Consider the following 20,841-nt stretch of genomic DNA (forward strand, 5'->3'; position numbering starts at 1 on the left):
GTTTTGGGGAAGAGGGTAGTTTTTTTTGAGTCTTGGCTTTCTTCCTCTATTTAATAGTGACAGCTGTCATTTTTCACCTTCAGAAAAAAAGCATCACTGATTTTATAAATAGCAAATCATTTTTTGGGTGGGCTCAGGTCTATGCTGGCAACCATTTTATACACATGACCTCATTTAAATGGCCAGGACTTTGCATGTATAAATGGACAAGTTTTCAGGCAATTTGGGTAGGCTTTCCAATCTCGCCTCTCCATTTCCTGTCTAAACAACTTCTTTCATGTCCACAGCATGTTTATGCAACATTGAATAAAACTTCTAATGGGAAATTTCTTCCAGGTGACCTCCCTGAGAGGCTGGGCTATGGAGAAATCTTAAGAAACCCGACTCTGATGAAATTGCCTCCTTTGAGAATATTACTCGGTGCAGAAACAAGGAACAGAATTCAGTTATTTTTAGTTCTTGAATAAATGAATTCTGTTTCCTTTTGTGTAGGTAGCAGAAAACATTAACCCCTGCAGCAGGTCCAGTTTCAGTTAGAAATTGAACTTTTGGATTCTGTGAATTAGGAGAACCTTGGAAAAGAGAATGTTAAATTTTATTTTTTATTTGAACCTCAAACAACTTGGACTCGGTTCTGCCATCTGTGTATCTTTTATAGATGTGTCTTTTGCAGGGCTGTCTGCCTTTACATTTAATTTTCTGGAGGCTGGGACTGTGGTTATCAGATGACCTCTAACTCGGCACCATGTGTGGGTGGATACTAACGAATCCTTTCTCCACCTTCCTAGCACTTTTGGAGAAATCTATCAGTAGAAGGCGGGACACCGAAGCCATACAGAAAGCCAAAATCCTTTATTCATCTTGCATGAATGAGAGTAAGTAATAAAGACAATAAAATATTTACCACCCTCTTCTTCACAGACTCTCTTAATGTTTAAAGATATTATTTAAGGAAAAAGAGAACTACTAAGAATTCGATTAATGTTTAAAAGTGTTGTTTGAGGAAAGGAGCAATTTTCAGAGACTGGATTTTGACTCTCCCATTCTTAATGTTCTGTTGGTAGCTTGATGGAGAAAATAGGAAAATAATTTTATTTCTATGGCTTGGATTCTTTAGGTATCAAGTACTCCATGAGAAACTTGGGTAGGGTCAGAAGGGCAGACCCCATTGTATGTGGTGCAGAAATAAGAATCCAGAGGCCAGGTCTGGTCTGAGAAGGAGCCTGGGAGAGAGGGTATTTGGGAGTGTTGCTATATCCCATAGAACCTTACAGGGGCCCAAGAAAATCCAGATTCCCAGGTGGGCCGGGCCCCTTCTGCTTTTCCATCAGTCTAACAGGCATCTTAGGTGGGTGTGTTAGGCCTGTGTTGGCATCTTGGGTCTGATTGGAGTTAAGGTGACACTTGTCATTTTATCTGGTGTGCTTTCTCAAGACCACTGCAGGGAGAAACCAGTGCCAGTGGGAAGTGTGTTAACTTGTTTAGGATTTGAGATATTATTTGGTGAGGTAGAAGAGGGCAGTAAAAGATGACAAAGGAGCCTTGAGGCATTAATTCATGCATAGTGGGGAGGGGTTGGTTTTACCAAGCAGTTTCCTTTACCTAGGGTGGTTCCGTAGTTTTCCAAAATATTCTCAGCCTAATATCGCTCATTGGGCTGTAGGAGCCCATCTTTTATTGTCAGGAATTTCAGCAGGTTCCCTAGTCTGCTCTCCTGGCAAGAACCCCAAGTTTAGGCAGTCACACTGAAGTGCGAATCAGAGGTAGTTCTGTCTCTGTGGCCGTGCTCAGTCTACCACACCTCCCTCAAACAGCTGAAATGCTAAGTTGGGACCTTACGGGAATTTTCTCTCGAGAAGATATGCTTGCCTTTTAGTTTGGTGATCCTGTTTGCAATTCTAACTCTTTTTTCATATATGTTCCCTTTCAGAAGCGATTGAAAGAGCAGATGCCAAACCATTGCTCCACATCCTGCGGCATTCACCTTTCCGCTGGCCTGTGCTCGAGTCTAATATTGGTCCTGAGGGAGTGTGGTCAGAGAGAAAGTTCAGTCTTTTGCATACCCTTGCAACATTTCGTGGTCAGTACAGCAATTCTGTGTTCATCCGACTGTATGTGTCCCCTGATGACAAGGCATCCAACGAACATATCTTGAAGGTATAGTGAGCACTTGTTCATCCCGTTTGTTCAGTTCATGGTTAGCCTTTTGGGGTGTGTTTCCAGGGAATGAGAATCCTAGCACCTTACTGAAATGATCAGATAACAATTCTGTTAATCATTAGGATCTATAATATTCCCCTTCATCCCAGATTTGTGGAGTGTAAATGAGGAAGAAATCAGTTTTGTCTGCCTTTCAGGAAGATTGTGAATGAGTTTCAAGTCATCTCTGATCTGGCCCTCAAATCTCTACTCTGAGCATGTGTGGGGCCCCTAAATTCCAGTGGAGAGCAGGCTGCAAAGACTTTGTGAACTCTGCTCCTCCCCTCACCTCACCCTTCCCTTGACAAAGGAGAACACATACCACGAGCCTGTGTTCACCTTTCCCTAACATATTCTTGCAGGCACATCTAAAATTTCATTGTCAAGTTCATCCTGATTCTCCCTTCCTTCATTTAAAAAGGAAGAAAAACTTGTTCTAAGTATTTGTTTGCATTTTATGTTAGGAGAGTAAGCATTTCTCCCATGAAGGAATGGGGCATGCAGACATACCTTGAGGTACATTATTATATTGGTAAATTGGGACTGTCTGAAAACTACCAACAAAGACTCATCAGTAAAACAGCTTGGCAAGGATTCAAATAACATTTCTTAAATTGTTTTGTGTTTTGATCCTGTTAAATGTTTTACTTCCACAGCTACTTGGACTAATAATGAAAATTTTACTGAATCACTGATTATTTTCCTCCCAGTTCTGTCCTTTGTCAAACCAGAAAATATTGGTGATATAATGATGATCAAATTGTAGAAGTATAAAACCTTTAGAGTATATTACCCTCTTTTGTTGCAAGTCAGCTTTTAAAAATCTACGCCCTACAGTTTTGTTTTTATTATACCAAGGGGCTGGCATTTTTTTTTTTCCTGTGAAGGACCAGATAGTAAACATTTTAGGCTCTGTGGGCCATATGGTCTCTGTCTCACCTACTCAGTTCTGCTGTTGCATCTGGGAAAGCAGCCATAGACACTACATACATGAATGGGTGTGGTTGTGTGACAGGCTGGCCAGCACGCTGTGGTCTGCCCAGCTATAGTTTAGACAATGGAAGTCTCAGTAAATCTCTAGTCACTGGCAGAATTCCCATCTACTCAGGAGGAAATTCTTAGTTCCAGAGATGTCTGTACTTCCGTGCTGGGTGAAGGAACAGGAACATGGCACCGACACACATGCTAATGCTGTCCGAATAAGATGTGCTATGCAAGACTCAAGGCAAAACGATGTTACATAATGGTCCGGTTGTCCTGTGTTATGCTAATAGATTCCTTGCTTAAAAAACAAACAAACCAGGTTTTAAGGCTGTCATTCTTCATTGCAGAACTGTTATGATATCCTTTCAAATACCTTAAGTATTTTGAAGTTAGATGGAGACTTTCAAACTTAAATTTCTGCACTCTGTTGGGTGATAGAAGATCTTGACTCACACACATAAAAGTAATTACAAAGGGTAACCATTTCATTTTTCACCAGTTTCTGGACCTAGTCTAAGAATTTATTTCCTTAAGCATTTTACTATGGAAAATAATACAAAAATAAAAATAATAGTATAACAAACCCCCATGTACTCATCAACCCAGCTTCAACAACTGGCAGCTTTTGGCTCTTCTTGTTTTATCCTAACCTTTTCTTTTTTGGGGGAGGCTGGAGCATTTTATAGCAAATCCAAAATTAATATCATTGCACTGGTAAATCAGTATTTATAGAATGGAAGGACTATTATCACAAAGTAATCATGATTCCATAATTAACATCTAACAACTAGTTAATTTTCAGTTTTCCTGAAATGTCTCAAACATGTCCTTTAAAAAAATTAAACAGTTGGTCTTTGAGTCAGGTTCCAAATAGGAATCTCATGTGCATTTGGTTGATGTGTCAATTTTCATCAGCATTGTAGATCTGACCGATTTCAGGGTAAACTAATAGTTGATGAGGGAAAATTATTGTTTATAGGAGAATCACAGCTTTAAAATGCAGGAGAAAGAATAAAATTAGAAAGTTACTGTTTTAAAACATTTCTAATGAGAATAAAGGATCAAGGCAGCTATCATCAATAGCAGCTTAGAACCATTAGGTCAGTGGTTGATGGGGGAATTCATGGTAGATCACACTGACATCAAATGAACCCAAACATCAACAATAGCCTTGCTAAAAGTGGGGCAACCAGATTTTGTATGCCTTCCGATACTGGGCACTGGGAAGCATACACCATCACCCATGATGTCTTGCCAAAGGAAAAGAAAAAAAATGAACTTGGATCTAATCATGCCTCTAGTTTTAATACCAGCTTACAAGGAACATGGAGAATAGAGGAACATGGTAACCAATTTTTAACAGCTTGCCTTGCATACTTAATATTCAATTAAATGGATCTTGGAAACACTGGACTGTCAATGAATAGCCTAGTCTCCAGATATGAGTAGGCACTCATGGACTTCACTACTGCTCTCTTTTGCCAAGATGGTAACTTGTTCCAAACTGATGTGTTTGACCATGGCTTGGTATTTGAACACAGCGTTCGTTTGCTTTAGTTGTGTCCCTGTTTGTACCATTTTATGTGAATAGTCACACACTTGAATTAACAAAATAGAGCTGCAGTCTCTGTAATTGTGACACTGTTAAAAGAAGTTCAAGCTTGTGTCTAGATATGGTAGAAGAAGCTCTCTTCTGAGATCTGCCTAAAACCCAATGAACCTGACAACAAAAATTAGTGTATTGGTAGCTGCCAGTGTTGTAGAATTTCCAAGTGTTGATTTTATTAGAAATAGTAAAAACTATAAAACATTTGATTAAATATTTGGAGCCTCTGGAGCACTTTTTATTTTTTTTATTTTTATTTTTTTATTTTGTTTTTTTAATTTAATTTATTTATTTTTTTAATATATGAAATTTATTGTCAAATTGGTTTCCATACAACACCCAGTGCTCATCCCAAAAGGTGCCCTCCTCAGTACCCATCACCCACCCTCCCCTCCCTCCCACCCCCCATCAACCCTCAGTTTGTTCTCAGTTTTTAACAGTCTCTTATGTCTGGAGCACTTTTTAAAAAAATTTTATTTATTTGAGAGAAACAGAGACCGTGTGAGTGGGGGAGGGTCAGAGAGCAAGGGAGAGAGGATCCGAAGCAGCCTCCATGCTGCCAGTGCAGAGCCCAGTGTGGGGCTCGAACTCATGAAACTGTGAGATCATGACCTGAGCAGAAACCTAGTGTCAGATGCTTAACTGACTGAGCCACTCAGGCGTCCCTTAAAGTTTGTTTATTTTTCAGAGAGAGAGAAAGTGCAAGCAGGGGAGTGGCAGAGAGAGAGAGAGAGAGAGAGAGAGAGAGAGAGAGAGAGAGAGAAAGAAAGAGAAAGAGAAAGAGAGAGAATCCCAAGCAGGCTCCACACTGTCAGTGCAGAGCCCGATGTGGGGCTCAAAGCCATGAACTCTGAGATCATGACCTGAGCCAAAGTCAGATGCTTAACCAATTTAACCACCCAGGTGCACTGCCCACCCCTTCCACTGGAGCATCTTTTACGTTTTGTGGAACATAGTTTGAAAACCACTAGGGTAGTGGAAAAAAGTGTAGGCTTTGTGGTTAAAGAGATTGAAGTTCATGGTTTGGCTTTGTGATTTACTCAGTGAATATCTGTGTGCACACTGCTTCACCTGAGTCTCATTTTCCCCATGAGTATTGACAGGTGAAATAGAACGTACTTTTCACTGTCACTGTGATGTTTAAATGAGGTGAATTATGTGAGAGTTTACAAGATAGATACTGACACACAGTAGCACATGACAAGAGGTATCCTTCTCTTAAAGCGTGACGAGACAGCTGGTCAGAACCATTTGGAGAACCACTTGGCTCTCTTCATTTTTGGTACCCAGCCTACCTCTCAGATCTCGAGTTCACGTATGCAAGAAATAGACAATTTCCATTGGTCTCATCTCTGACTGAGCTCCCATGCCACCTTGTAGTGGGAAACAGAACCAGTCTGGGCATTTCTCCAACCTTCTGGCTGCCCCATTTCTTAGCCTTTTCCTGGGCCAGTAGGAGATCCTCCACTCATCAGGTACCTGGTTCTGAGAAGAAACCCATTATCTCAGCCCACATGGGCCCTTCCAGTGTGCTGCTGTGCTGCCAGAGCCCTGGGCCTCCCATTCTGCGATCCTACAATTTTTTAGAGGCAGTGACTGCCCGCTCTGCTCATGACCAGCTTGGACTTCTCTGGCTGCCTGGGAGATCTCTTTGCTCTGGGAGAAGTCTCTTACCTCAAAGTCTCCTCTCTCGATGTACTTAGAGTTCTTTCACCATCACATACTATATTTGTCAATGTTTTTAGCTTTTCTAATACCATAAACCCATGGGGCTAAGAAAAAGGGCTCGTTTTGGGAAGGCACAGCACTGTGGCAATATCTTTGGGTGAAGAAAGAAAGCACGTTTCCAGTGGGCAGAAGTATCCCCATGCCAAGGACGGACATTTGGGTGTGCTCCAATCCAGAGTGGTCCTCTGTAAAGCTCCCCCATGGCGAGATGGCACAGGATTTATCACAGCCTGAAATGGGAGAAAGGAAATACAAAAATATAGGAAACAACAGAAGTCAAAGCTCCAAAACATACCTTGCTACATGTGTTTGGGTTTATTTTACGTAAGGAGAGAATAAGAATGAGGATTTAAAGGCCAATAAAAGGCTTGAATATGTATGCTCCTGAAAGAATGTTTGGAAGACCATGGTTGTCTCAGTATTTGTTACTGAAACAGTGACTTAAAGTCCTCATTAGTCAGTGGCCTGATTTTGTCTGACTTTTAGCAAAATCTGTAAGGATGACAAGGAGAGACCCTCTTGGAAATGAAGTTTTTCTATTTGCTTTGTATTTTCTTTATCCTAAATCATAATCTGTCAGATGTTTCTTTTTGTGTTACTGCTTTCTTTCCTAAACTGAGGTTTGTTGCAATTGGAGAAACAAAGTTCATCTTTCAGTTCAATATATCGGATTTCCAAAACACGTATTTTATTTTCTACTTGGGCTATTCAGATCATTTGTAAATGCAAGGATTAACAAACCTCCAATAACACAGTGTCCTGATGTTGGTCTCTTGAGAAAGTCTTTTGCCTCAAGAGTTCATATGCTTCTAAAGTGATTTAGTTGACAGACCTTAAACTGTTTGGTGTATTGAAAACTTTCCCTAGAAACTATAACAGTGTGAACGTTTAAAAAACGTCCAGTAACTTTAATTGAATCATCTAAACTTTTATAATAAGCAGATTTAACTTCATTTCATCAGAGGGAAGCTTTGGCTTTCTTGATATCATTTCCTGAGTTTCCTTTCCTATGTGACTGAAGCTCAAAAGACTGCTCCACCTTGTCCAGATCTAATTGAAAGCCAAAGCATCTTAATCATAATATTGTGTTTCACGATCCTGGCTCACTTAATTTTTGGAAGAAATGGTGGTAGATTGGGAATTTCAGTAGGATGAAGCCAGTCTGGCTTATGACTTGGTTGTTTGGGGCCAATTAGACAAGAAGATTGAACACAGCAATTTGAGGATTCTAGTAATACATGCAGACAAGATGGATGTTATGAAAACCTCTTTTTTTCCCCCTTGAAACAAGAGCAATGTTTTTCCTTGAATTTTTCATAACATCACTAACTCTTAACTAGGCCTTTGTAGAATTTGTTGCATATGAAGGAGATTTTTATGGAAAACTATGATCCTCTGCAGATTTTATGTATTAAAAAAAGAAAATATTTGAGATTGTAGAAAAATGAAGAACAACTAGAATCGATAGATAAAAACAGTGTACAGTAATATAAACTAATGATATGTGCCTGTAGGATCCAGTTTTTATTCAGATGCTACTAATTTTTGGTTTGTTATTTAGATTTTCTATCTTCTTAATTTGGCTTAATTTTTTTCTGTGTGAATTATATAAATTAGAAAATCTGCTGTTGGGATCTATTTTATTCAGTCTTCAGGTAGTTGCTAAAACTCAAGAAAGAATAGCCATAGATTGAGAGGAGGTTCTGGAACTTAAAAAATATTTATTTTTAAATTTATATACAGTGAAATTAACTATCTGTGATGCACATGTCTATAAATTTTGGCAAACGCATATTCATGTAATCACCACCATGGTCAGAAAACAGAACAGTTCCGTCACCCCCAAAAAAATTACCTCATGGTGCCCATCTGTAGTCAACCATTTTCCCCATCCTTACACCCTCTTCTCTGTTCCTGTAGTTTTGCCTTTTTCAGAATGTGATTAAAAGTTGCCTGTGTTGTTGCATGTGCCAGTAGTTCATTCCCTTGTATGGCTGAGTAGTGTTTTCTTGTGTATCACCCTTTATCCATTCACCAGTTGAAGAACATTTGGGTTGTTTACAGTTTGGGGCAATTATGAACAGAATTGCATGCAGGTTTTTGTGTGAGCAGAAGTTTTTATTTCTCTTGGGAACATACCTAGGAGTGAGGTTGCAGGGTCATAAATAAGTGTCTGCTTAACTTTATAAGAAACTATCGAACTGGTTTCTAAAGTGGCTCTACATTTTGCATTCCCACCAGCATTGTGTGAGTGATCCAGTTTTCCCCCATCCTGGACAGTTTTTACGTTAGCAGGTTGTTTGTGGGCTCTTTTGTTTTTGCCATTCTAATGATGTATAGTGATGTTTTACTGTTTATTACTTACATTTTCCTAATTAGTAGTGATGTTGAGCATCTTCTCATGCAGTTACTTTCCATCTTCATACATTCTTTGGTGAATTGTCTGTTCAGATCTTTTGCTTGCTTTTAAATTGTTTTTTTTTTTTTCTTACTGTTACATTTTGAGGGCTCTTTATATACAAGTCCTTTTTCACATATGTGATTTTCAAATATTTTGTCTCTGACTGTAGCTCGTCTTTTTATTCTCCTGACGGTGTCTTTAACAGAGCAAAATTTTTTAATGTTGATGCAGTCCAACTTACTTTTTCTTCTGTGGATCGTGATTTTAGTTGTCATGTCTAATAACTCTTTGTTTAACCCTAAGTCACAAAGATTTGCCCCTATGTTATCTTCTAGAAGTTTTATAGTTTTGGGTTTTGCATTTAAGTCTATGATCCATTTTGAGTTAGTTTTTAAGATGTGAGGTATGGATCAAGGTTCATTTTTTTGCTTTACAAATGGATGTCCACTTGTTGTAGCACATTCTTTGAAAACGCTGTCTGTCCCTTTTGATTGCCTTTAAGGTGCTGAAGGTGTTTAATTCAAGAAATTATGCTCTACTTTTCCATAATAACTCTGGTTGTTAAGTTGTCTGATTATTATTTATATTTTTACCATCTATCCTAAACTTTCCAGAGAGAGTTCTAAATTTTGCAAAGATATCTCAAAACAAAATTATCATTTGATTCCTTTAAAATAAAAAAAATCTGGGGGGTGCCTAGGTGGCTCAGTCGGTTGAGCATCTGACTTCAGCTCAGGTCATGATCTTGCGGTTAGTAAGTTCGAGCCCCGCATCGGGCTCTGTGCTGACAGCCGGGAGCTTGGAGCCTGCTTCCAATTCTTTGTCTCCCTTTCTGTCTCTGCCCCTCCCCCGCTCATGCTCTGTCTCTCTCTCTTTCTCAAAAACAAACATTAAAAAAAATCTGGGTGCCTGGGTGGCTCAGTCAGTTAAGTGTCCGTCCAACTCTTGATTTGGGCTCAGGTTGTGATCTCATTCTTGGTGGGATTCAGCCCCACATTGAGCTCTGCACTGGCAGCGGGGAGCCTGATTGGGATTTTCTCTCTCCCTCTCTCTCTGTCCCTCCCTGGCTTGAGTGCACTCTCTTTCTGAAATAAACATAAAAAAAATCAGTGCAGTATAGTATTTCAGGGGTATGGAGGTAGAAAATGTGGTCAATCGGCCCTTTCCAGATTGTCATTTTGTAAAATACCAGAAAAGTACTAGATCTGGTGACAGGAGACACTGATGCTTCTCTGAGCCCTGCCCAGCCATGTTACCTTGGGAAAGTCACCTTGTTTCTCTGGCTTATGTTTATCCACAAGAAGGGGGAAAACCAAATCATTTCCAAGACCTATTTCAACTCAGAAAGCCTTGATGCTATTCAGTATTGATAGAACCTCAAAAGGATTAGAAACCATGGAGCAAGGGCAGGTCTCTGACATTTTATAATTTCTGTCATTGCTGAAGTACCTGTTTGCATGTAGCTCTGAGTGCATTCAACTATTTGTGTAATGGTGACAGAGACTCACACTATGACTGGAATGCAGATCTCATGACTCTTATTAAAAGGGTTTGTAAGAATTTACATTACAAACAGAATGCTTTCTCTTTTGTCTCAACAGCTGGACCAAGCAACTCTCTCCCTAGCTGTGAGGGAAGATTACCTCGATAATAGCACAGAAGCCAAGTCTGTAAGTTTTACCCATGTTGAACTCTGCACCTTGTCAGACTGTTGTTGGGTTCATAAATTGTTGTAAAATCCCTGACTCTTTACTGGCCATGAGCAATGTGACTATTGGATGACCATATTCCCAGTGCAGGAAACAGAGGTGTTTTATTCAGGCAAACAAATGGCATTCCCTGTCTTCTGGAAGTCTGGGCATCAAGGCTCAGTGTCCTGTTGATCAAGCTGGGGATACAGCACACCCAAATGAAGTAACCAAGAAATGAGCTTGCAGTCAGAACTGTAGAGAGCTCATTCTACATTGCAGAAGTAAAGTGGTGGTGGTGGTGGGGGGGGGGGGTGTTAACTGTGTTGACATAGTTAACCAGTGGTTCTCAAATTGTATGGCTTAAGAATCATCTGGGAACTTCCTATTGAATGTTGATTCCTGGGCTGCAGCCCAGGAGAGTCTGATTTAGGAGACTTGAAGTGGGGCCCAGGAATCTGTTTTCCTAACAGGTGCCACAGGTTAATGTAAGGTTAATGAGAACTAGATGGGATCAGTTCCGATAGACTTCTTGGGTTGGCTTGGAAACCTGGTAGGTTCTTGGAGATTGGAGTAGCACTGCGTCACTCCTGACACTTGCAATTCACTTTGGAAACTTGGTTGAACTTCCAAAGGACCCTCAGATCCAGGGGACCCTTGACTAGGGAGTTCACTGGTTTCTGGGCCAGCCTAAGAATGTAGGAACTTAGAAGTGTTGGCTCACAATGGAAGTCCTTGCATCTTTGCTGATACTAAATCCTGTAACTGGAAGGTTCTGAATGAAGGGCAGGAAGCTAGGTAAGATCTTCAGCAACTAACTTTCTTTGTGAGGACACTTATCAAAGAAGGTTGTTTTTTGTTGTGTTTTGTTACGGTTTTTGTTTGTTTTTTGAGAGAGACAGCACTCATGGGGAAGGGGCAGAAAGAGAGGAAGAGAGAGAGAATCCCAAGCAGGCCCCACGCTGTCAGCACAGAGCCTGATGGGGGGCTCAAACTCACAAACTGCGAGATCATGACCTGAGCCAAAACCAAGAGTCAGACACTTAAAAATCTCTGTTTAATCTCTGGTCCCTCCTTTCTATTTGTAGTGCCTTAGGTCAGATCCTTGTTAACTCTCGACTTGACTACAATAAGTAGCCTTTTAACTGTTACCTCCTCCTATTCATTTCATTGCCTCCTTAGCACCACTGGACAAGACCCCTTCTCAAAATACAGCTCCCAGCATGCTTCTGCTCATGCACTAAGCTCTGAGTTCCTTAGAGGGATTTCAAGGTCTCTTCATGACATGATCTCAAAGCACTTTTGCTGTCTGATATACTTTTACTTTTCCCCCAACAAAGGCATCTTACTCAACACACAGGAGGACTCTTCACTGCTCCTGAATCTGTCTCCTTCAAGTGCGCTGTGCCGGTTTTTCCAGGCTGGAATTCTTCTTCAGTTCTTGAGTTTGCAAACCCTTAGCAGCTTTGTTAAAGAACTTATTTTTGTCTCTCTAATGTTAGAGTTAATAATTACATGTTTATCTCCCTCCCTGGATCACCCATTGAGAACCCAGACTCATGCATTATGTAATTTTTCATCTGTAACCCCCCATAAGCACCGAATGCCTAGCAAGACCTTTTATACATGTATTGATTGACTAAATAATTTCTTAAGTTGAACTGGGAATTACAAAACATTGTTTCTAATTAAGACTATTTGCAAAACTTGCTTACTGATTAACAAATATTTGTTAAGGCCCTGCTATCTGCAAGCACTATATTGGTCTCAAGGTCATAAGTGTCTGTTAGGAAGAAATCTTAGTCCCATAACAGAACTATGAGATAATTTATTATGTGGGGTTTTGAGTTCTCACAAATATATCTGAAAGGAGAGATGACCCTCCACAAACTTCCACAGTTCCCACAGAGTAGGGTCCGTCTCCAATGACCTGTGAATAGCCTGAAAATGGGTATATGAACATGCAAGGAGGAAACTGGGTATATGCTGTTTGCTGGGTTTCTCTTTATCATTCCTCTCTTCTCTTCTTTGTTACCTGAGCAGTGAGGAAAACTTTGTAAAATCCATACAAAATTTAAAGGACAGGGCTGCAATCACAGGTCTTTAATTTCTTAATGTGAAGGTGGGTAAATTGAGCCAGAAGAGAATAAATCACAGTTTCCACTAGTCTTCATGGATCATGCCTCCTGCTTTTAGCAACGGGTCTTTCCCATTATTTTATTAAAGCCTCACTTGCTTGGAAAGAGGAGTCTGACCTTTAGCTTTCTATTCTGGGCTCATTTGGAGATGTTTCATGTATCCATAATATCACTGGTTGCCAGAAAACTAGTTCTCTTGACCCTTGGTGGCTGGACATCTCTGTCTCTCATGGAAACAGTACACAAGTAGCTGTACTCTTCTTTCTCTCAAAGTGGTAGGTGGGTGGTTGGTATTGCCGAATGCCTGTACTATACTTTGAGTACAGAGTGAAAATGAAGAACATTTATTTCCACCTGCTGTTTCTGTCTTTCCGTGTCCCTGAAACATACTTTTGAATAGGCTCTTGTCATGGTCACTTGCTTCTTTATCTCTTGTAGTATCGGGATGCCCTTTACAAGTTCATGGTGGATACTGCTGTGCTTTTGGGAGCTAATAGCTCCCGAGCGGAGCATGACATGAAGTCAGTGCTTAGACTGGAAATTAAGATAGCCGAGGTAAGTCTTAATGTGAAATCTCTTTCTTATTTTCCCCCTTATTTTATTTTTTTTCAACGTTTATTTATTTTTGGGACAGAGAGAGACAGAGCATGAACGGGGGAGGGGCAGAGAGAGAGGGAGACACAGAATCGGAAACAGGCTCCAGGTTCTGAGCCATCAGCCCAGAGCCCGACGAGGGGCTCGAACTCACGGACTGTGAGATCGTGACCCGGCTGAAGTCGGACGCTTAACCGACTGCGCCACCCAGGCGCCCCATCCCCCTTATTTTAAAAGAAGTATATCACGAGTGAAAATAAATATAAAAATAGCATTCTGTGGCATTGTCCTTTGGGTCCAAGGTATAACTAATAGCATCCCTTCTGGGAAGTAACAGGAAGAACCATGAAAGAGAGAAGAGCTCTTCACTCCTTCTGTCTCCCTGCTTGAAGCCCAAAGTCCAGATGCTGCTCAGCTGTGGCCAAAGAATAGCACCAGGGAGATCCTCTATGTTTTCCTAAAAAAAAATTCTGTGTGGTTCCTATAGAAGAATAGTTGGTTAATAAATCTGTATGGATTTGGCTTGAGGGAAGCTTATTTTTTTAAAGTTTTTTATTTATGTTAGAGAGAGAGAGAGAGAGAGAGAGAGAGAGAGAATGAATGAATGAATGAATATGAATGGGGGACGGACAAAGATAGAGGGAGACATAGAATCCGAGACAGGCTCCAGGCTCTGAGCTGTCAGCACAGAGCCCAACCCAGGACTCGAACCCACGAAGCACGAGATTATGACCTGAGCCGAAGTTGGACACTTAACTGACTTTTTAAATCTAGTCTATTCTTTATATCATTCCCACTCAGGATCAGTCTGACCTAAGATTGGGGCTTTGGGAAGTCTGTACCCAAACTAGATATTTGATACATAATTTGATGTAGAAAGTGTATAGGGCATGCTGCTAAGCATTTTTTAGCTGCTTTCCTGGTGCGACCTTGTACCTAATCCTGTTTTTTATTCTTCTCTTGCCACATGTAAATGCTATGTTCTGTGTAAGTAACTTTAAGTTCTTTCACATTCAGGGTACAGACCTAGGAACAAACTTGAGGGAGAACAATGAGAAATCCTCAGTGGTTAGCTTTGTTCAGAATATAACTTCTTTTCGGGGCACCTGGGTGGCTCAGTCTGTTGGGCATCAGACTTGGGCTCAGGTCATGATCTCGCGGTCCGTGAGTTCGAGCCCCATGTCGGGCTGTGTGCTGACAGCTCAGAGTCTAGAGCCTGCTTCAGATTCTGTGTCTCCCTCTCTCTCTGACCCTCCCCCACTCATGCTCTGTCTCTCTCTGTCTCTCAAAAATAAAAATAAATGTTAAAAAAAAAGAATTAAAAAAAAGAATATAACTTCTTTTGTAGAAGAAGCAAAGTATTAAATCCCTATGTGTTCTCAGGACCAGAGGGAGCAAATGTAAAATCTGCTTGTGGGGATACCTTGTAGTGGACAAAAAAAAATGATACTTTTATCAAGAAGATCTTGCATATGGAGTGTAGTCTTTTATAATAGAAGTTGGTAAAAATATGGAGTTGCATGTGAGTCCAAGTGCTGCTTGGTTTGGTGTTAGGCAAAGTGGTGGTATGGTGTTCAGGTATGGAGTAGGGATAATTGATAAGGGTCAGGAGGAATTCGTTTCTCTCAGCTGAAGTGATGTACTTGGTACCTCTCTCCAAACTCCTACTTGCAGAACAAAAAGTTCATTCCTGCAGTTACCTTTGAAGAGTGTGTGAAGACGGCTGCAGATGTTGTGGAGTCAAAGACTGGGCCTCTAAGTCATTTCTAGAGGCCATCTGGATTCCCTCCCCAGGCAAATAGGAGACCCAGAGCTCTAATTTGGACTGAACCTCTGATATAGGGGGAGAAGGCCTTGCCCTGAGCCAGGGATTTGGACCAAAAAGGGAACTAACAACAGCTGGGTTGAGGCAAGACTGGGAATTGCTGAGAGGCTAAATGAAGTGACAAGTCCACTGGGTGGGGGGAAGTAGTTGGCAGAGAGCTGAAAACAGCTCTGAGGCCAAAGGGCTTCAGTCTGGGGCTGTGAGCCCTAGTAGAGAGGGAGGAGAGACTTCTCTGAGGCAACGACGATTCAGACAGATCCAGGAAGGTGTTTGTAAGATTCATGAAGTCTCTCCTGTGGAGGGTGAGGAGGGAGAAGCTGAGGGCACTGAAGCATTTCGAAAAGAGGGGGCCGATGTCGATCACTCAGCCCTCTGTGATTTTGTCTTGAAAAATCTATGGTGCGTGGATTTTTGGCCAGCCAGTAACTCTCACCTCCCATCTTGTACACGCCTAGGTCATTTAAAATTAGTGGGACACGTAGTACTAGGGAAACTTCTGAATCTGGGGAGACAGGACAACCTAGCCAAGCACAAAAAGTCCGTATCAATCTAGCCATGCAAGTGTTCATTTAACCAGTACCAGCTAGAAAGAAGTGTGCACAAATGGAGGTCTTGTTGATGGAGTGGCCCTTGTAATTAGAGTGAAGTAGAGTTTAATTGGGAACGTTTGACAGAAAAAATGAATGTTGGGCAAAGTATTGAATCATAGTTCAAACTATGGGAGTGGTGATGGTGGATGGGGGTGCCAGGGCAGGAGAGTCCTGCATGAGACGTGAGGTAGGAGGTGACAAGTTTAATGCAAGGGAGTCAGATGATGGAGGGCCTTATGGCAAAAGCATGACGTGGTTTAGGGCTATGGGGAGCTACTTCCTGTCTATGGAAGTGATTAAGGTGGCCCTTGAGGAAGATAATCATTGCTGCTCTTCTTAGATTCATCACAGCAGAGGCTAGAAGCTTAGATTTGGTACTGGCACAGTGGCCAAGGGCCTGAGTATTGGGAGTAGAAAGTGTGTGAAGAATCAAGGCCGGACATGTAGACTTAGAAATATGTATTTGAGTGGTAACTGAACTCATTCCCCGAGCAGTGGTGACAGGGGAATCTCAAGGCCAGAGAAAGCAGAGGAAAGAGGGGAGGGGAGATAATGAGCTGTCGACAGAATGATCACAGATGGCAGTGGTATCCTGATAGTCCAGTGCTCTTTAGTGAAAATAGGCTCCGAGGGATGAAGGGATGGTCTGTGGTTCACGAGCTATTCGAATCATTATCTGGATACCACAGGTGAAGCTGGATGTGTGTCTTAGTTGCCTAATCTCACTTGGGCTATCAAACCTGAGCCAGTAATAGATTTTTGTCCGACCACATTACAAGTGAGGAAAGGATTTGGGAAGTTGTTTTTATGGTGAGGACAGTGTTTCACACTGAACAGGACAGGAAAGTTTCTTTTTATTATTGTAATGCTAATTTTGCCTAAAGTGATGTGCCCCCCCCCCCCCCCCCCCCCCCCCCCCCCCCCCCCCGTCTCCCAAGTTCAGCACTGCACCGAAATCTTGAAAACCTTTATGATACTAGGCAGATGTTTTGGCACATGTAGAAAGTAGTCATGCATCAAGAAATGGTTTGTTTGAAAAAATAACCAAAGCCTCTTTCCAACAGATAATGATTCCACATGAAAACCGAACCAGTGAGGCCATGTATAACAAAATGAACATTTCCCAGCTGAGTGCTATGATTCCTCAGGTTGGTGAAAATGATCTAGGAAATTTTATCTTAACTGGTCATTTTACGAGTGACTTTGCATCGTGTGTGTAAACTTTTGCCTTGTGAAACCTACCACTCTTATTGGTTATCATCCTATTTGTCACTCACCACATAGGATATCCTTTGTGCCTCAGGATGCTTTCTTTTGTAGGAAACAGAAAACCTTCCCAGGAGTGGCTTAAAAACTTAAAGCCCATTTTCTTACATGACAAAAGTCTAAACGTAGGTGGCTGTTGGTATTGCTCTTGCTGGCTAACAGTGTTGTCAAAGACCAACGTTTTGTTCTTTCCACTCCACTCTCCTAAGTCTGTTGGCTTCTTGACTTCCTGTGTGATGACTCATGGCTGCGAGGTGACTGCCATCAGGTCAGGAAGAAAGGGGAAGGGCCAGGATAGCCATGTCTGTCTCTTTTAGCAGGAAAAAAAAAAAAAAAAAAACCAACCACGAAGCTTTTCCAGGATATTCCCACATATCTTCCCTTTATTTCTTGAGTAAGATTGGGAACCATGGCCATCCCTTGCCTACAGGGGAGGCCACAAGTGACTAACTGGTTTTCCATTTCAATAGTGGATACAGGAAAGGGAGGAAAAAAAGAAAAAGACAAGAAATGACTTTTGGGGTAGCCGGTTAAAAACACCAAGTTAGTGATGCTCTGAAGAGGGGACACATGTTACTTGTTGTTGCTGCCTATTTTTCCCTGTGTAAGAAAGGCTGCACCAGAGGGGAGGCCAGTAGTATGTGGGGCATCTGTGTGTGGACACGAGTGAATGGGGGCAGGGGGCAGGGGTGAGGGTAAGCACAAGGATGGAGTGTGTGGGGAAAGGAATGGGAGGAAGGAGTCCAGGTGGGGGTAGAGAATGAAGGAGGGAGAGCTAAGGAGAGAGGGAGGGTGCCGGAGGGGCCAGGGAGTGAGTGACTGTGCCTGTCACCGTGTGAGGGGGTGTGCTGTCTGGGCAGATGGTACAGAGCACGTGTGGAATATATGATTCAGGCAGTAGGTCTGGGTGGCAGTGACCAGTCATTTCTTTTGTAGATTTGAGCAGTTACATCTCTAACTTTGGTCACAAATCCATTACAAGCGATGGACTATGTTCAGCCAACTATATTTGCCTTTCTCCTTGGTTGCTGCCCAACAGATGCTCTCTCAGTCGATGTTTTTCTCTCTCTCCTCAGTTTGACTGGCTGGGCTACATCAAGAAGGTCATCGATTCTAGACTCTACCCAGGTCTGAAAGACATTGACCCTTCAGAGACCGTGGTTGTCCGTGTCCCGCAGTACTTTAAGGATTTGTTTAGGATATTAGGCTCTGAGCGGAAGAAGTAAGAGCTTTCTTTTGCATTTTATTGTGACTTTTGTTTTTCTTTTTTACATTATAAAGCCTTTCCTCGAATATCTTTGGTATAACTGTTGTTAAAGAAAGTTACATCAAAAGAGTCTTAGGGAAAATCGTGGTGCCCCTTGTGACAAATTGGCCAAAATGATCATCTGATGTAATTTACTTACTGTGATAGCAGCAAATACACAATGTTTTTGCTCCTTATTTCTCATCTTTCTCCATATTTTCTGTCTGAAAACCTAAATTGTTTCCTAGTTTTGGGAACTAGTTATATAACGATATTATTTTCTGAGCTTTCTATATGAATATATTTTTTTTGCCAGTTCATTCTTTGTCCTTTGCTGCCTTTTTTTCCCCTGGTTTCTGTTTAGCCTTTAAGCCCCTTTGTTGCAATATTACTGAAGCCCCTGTGCTGAATAAGAGTACTCTGACAGCCGTGGAAAAATTGGACGGATGAAACAACTTCAGGAACTGTCTGGTTTTCCTTATTTTAAAGCATGTTTTAGAATTTGTTGCTTTGCTACTTCAGCACTACAAAACAAGGAAATCCTGAAAACGCCCGTGAAAGAGAATTGTACATCTTGATGAAGCCATTCAGATTTGACTATAGAAAATGAAGCACAGAATGGTCAAGTCATTTTCAAAGGCAGTTTACTAGGCTAATTGCCAGGCCATAATTAAAAATCATATTTTCTTATTTGGACTCAGACAAGGCTATCTTGCCGGGACTTATGTTAAAAAAGAAAAGACATCTGCAGAAATCCTAGAAATAAACTTCAGCATCCATCCCTACTTGTGGGAACACTTCAGCACTTTGGAAGAGCTGCTTTTCCTTTTAAGATGATATTTTCTCATGATAGAGGGAATATGTGTTCATTGAGGAAAGCATACAGGAAAGGGAGAGAAGAGATAATAAATCTACTGAAAATTCTGCCACTTAGAGATAAGCAGTGATCCTATGAAAATTTTCCAAGTGAAAGTTGAGTCTAGAGCTAGGTGAATGTCTGTGTGGGGTGGAGACTGGCTATTCAAGGTGTGCTCCCTAGACCAGCAATGCTGGCAGCATCACCTTGTCACTTGGGCCCTTGGGAAAAGGGCCTCTTTGGGCCTCTTTCCCGAGGCCCCTCCTCCACAGGGGCTGGTGCAGTAGTTCTGAGGCAAGTCCCCAGAATCCGTACTTCAAAGAGAACCCCAGGAGAGTCTTTCAGTTAGTGGTTTGTTTTTTTTGGGCCGGGACTCTTACCATTGCAGGATTTTTACCTCAGTACCCAGGGTTCACCGTGTAGCTGCTTCAGAGAATGAAGAGGTGGACACCAAATAAAATTAGCAGCAGGCAAAAGTTTATTAAAAAGCCAGAATAGCAAAAGTAAGAATAGCACAAAAGCTCTCTTTCTGGAGAGGGGGCATTTGAAAGTGAGGACCCCTGACTATGGGCAAAGGACTTTATTTTATAGGGTTTTGGTCCGTCCCTCCCCACTTCTTTTCTTTGTTGGCCTGATAACTGTAGGTGCTGAGTTGTTCATTTCCGTGGGAAACATGACAGGGGAGTAGGTAGTGTTTGTTACAATTTTAAGAAAAACTTTACGTCTGAGGGAGCTTTTCTGATGGTCAGTCCTGAAGGAGTTTTTCTCATGGTCAGACATTCCCAGCACTGTTTTAAAATATATATATTTTTTCTACATTCAGAGATCTCAAGTCCTAACCTTTCCCTCTCTAGCTATTTTACCCTATCTTTCCCCATCATGTCACTACCTTTGAAGACTTATTCATGTTAACCACCATTATGATTAATAGTTACCTTTGATCTTTTTTTTTTAATGTTTTATTTGTTTTTGAGAGAGAGAGGGAGAGAGAGAGAGCGCGTCAGTGGGGGAGGAACAGAGAGAGAGGGAGACACAGAATCCGAAGCAGGCTCCAGGCTCTGAGCTGTCAACACAAATCCCTACGTAGGGCTCGAACCCACAATCCGTGAGATCATGTCCTTAGCCGAAGTCAGACGCTTAACCAACTGAGCCACCCAGGCACCCAAATAGTTATCTTTGATCTTAAAAAAAAAAAAAAACCAAGTCTTGTTCCCACTTTACAGATGAAGAAGCTGAGGGAAAGGGATTTCTGCAGCACATACCTTGATGCAGAGGTAGAGCTGAGATTCTAAACTGGGCCACCCTCATTTCTACGTCCTGTCTCTTACATACATGTCCCTGTATGGAAAAGAGACCCTTTTCAGACATTTCACTGCTAGTTTTGGAGATAGTTCCCCTGGCATTTCCTGGTTAAAGGCCATCCTGGGTTGATATCGGCTGGTCATTGCTCGACTGCTGCTTCCCCTCTTACAGCATGCCCCCTGGCAGCCTCGTGGTATTAGGGTTTTCCTTCTGACCCAATGGCTGTGGGGGCAGTGGCACTTGCTCCCTGGCAAATGATGGTGCATGGTGCAAAACTAGAGCAATGGCATCTCCCAGAGGTGGTGCCAGAGGCTGCATTGGCCCTTGCAGTTCAGGGAGTCAGTGGCCAGGGCAGGGCCATTTGGAGGCACAAGAGGCTGCCTCTAGTGAAAAGGAGTTGGCGGTCAAGGTGGAAGGG

The 20,841-nt window shown here is 41.8% G+C and overlaps 1 protein-coding gene across 2 annotated transcripts in view; it reads left to right on the forward strand.

Annotated features, from left to right (window-relative positions):
- Positions 1–20,841, forward strand: part of PHEX (phosphate regulating endopeptidase homolog X-linked) — a 226,497-nt gene that overhangs the window by 47,914 nt on the left and 157,742 nt on the right. Inside the window, exons 4-9 of one of the 2 annotated variants that reach the window (XM_045471829.1) lie at positions 789–875; positions 1,931–2,157; positions 10,520–10,588; positions 13,183–13,299; positions 16,818–16,901; positions 18,096–18,241. In XM_045471829.1, the coding sequence (XP_045327785.1) occupies positions 789–875; positions 1,931–2,157; positions 10,520–10,588; positions 13,183–13,299; positions 16,818–16,901; positions 18,096–18,241 (730 nt within the window). The remainder of the gene's footprint in view (positions 1–788; positions 876–1,930; positions 2,158–10,519; positions 10,589–13,182; positions 13,300–16,817; positions 16,902–18,095; positions 18,242–20,841) is intronic. The other variant, XM_045471830.1, reaches the window with a different exon arrangement.

This window comes from Leopardus geoffroyi, chromosome X (assembly GCF_018350155.1).
Source record: "Leopardus geoffroyi isolate Oge1 chromosome X, O.geoffroyi_Oge1_pat1.0, whole genome shotgun sequence".
NCBI classification, from domain to species: domain Eukaryota; kingdom Metazoa; phylum Chordata; class Mammalia; order Carnivora; family Felidae; genus Leopardus; species Leopardus geoffroyi.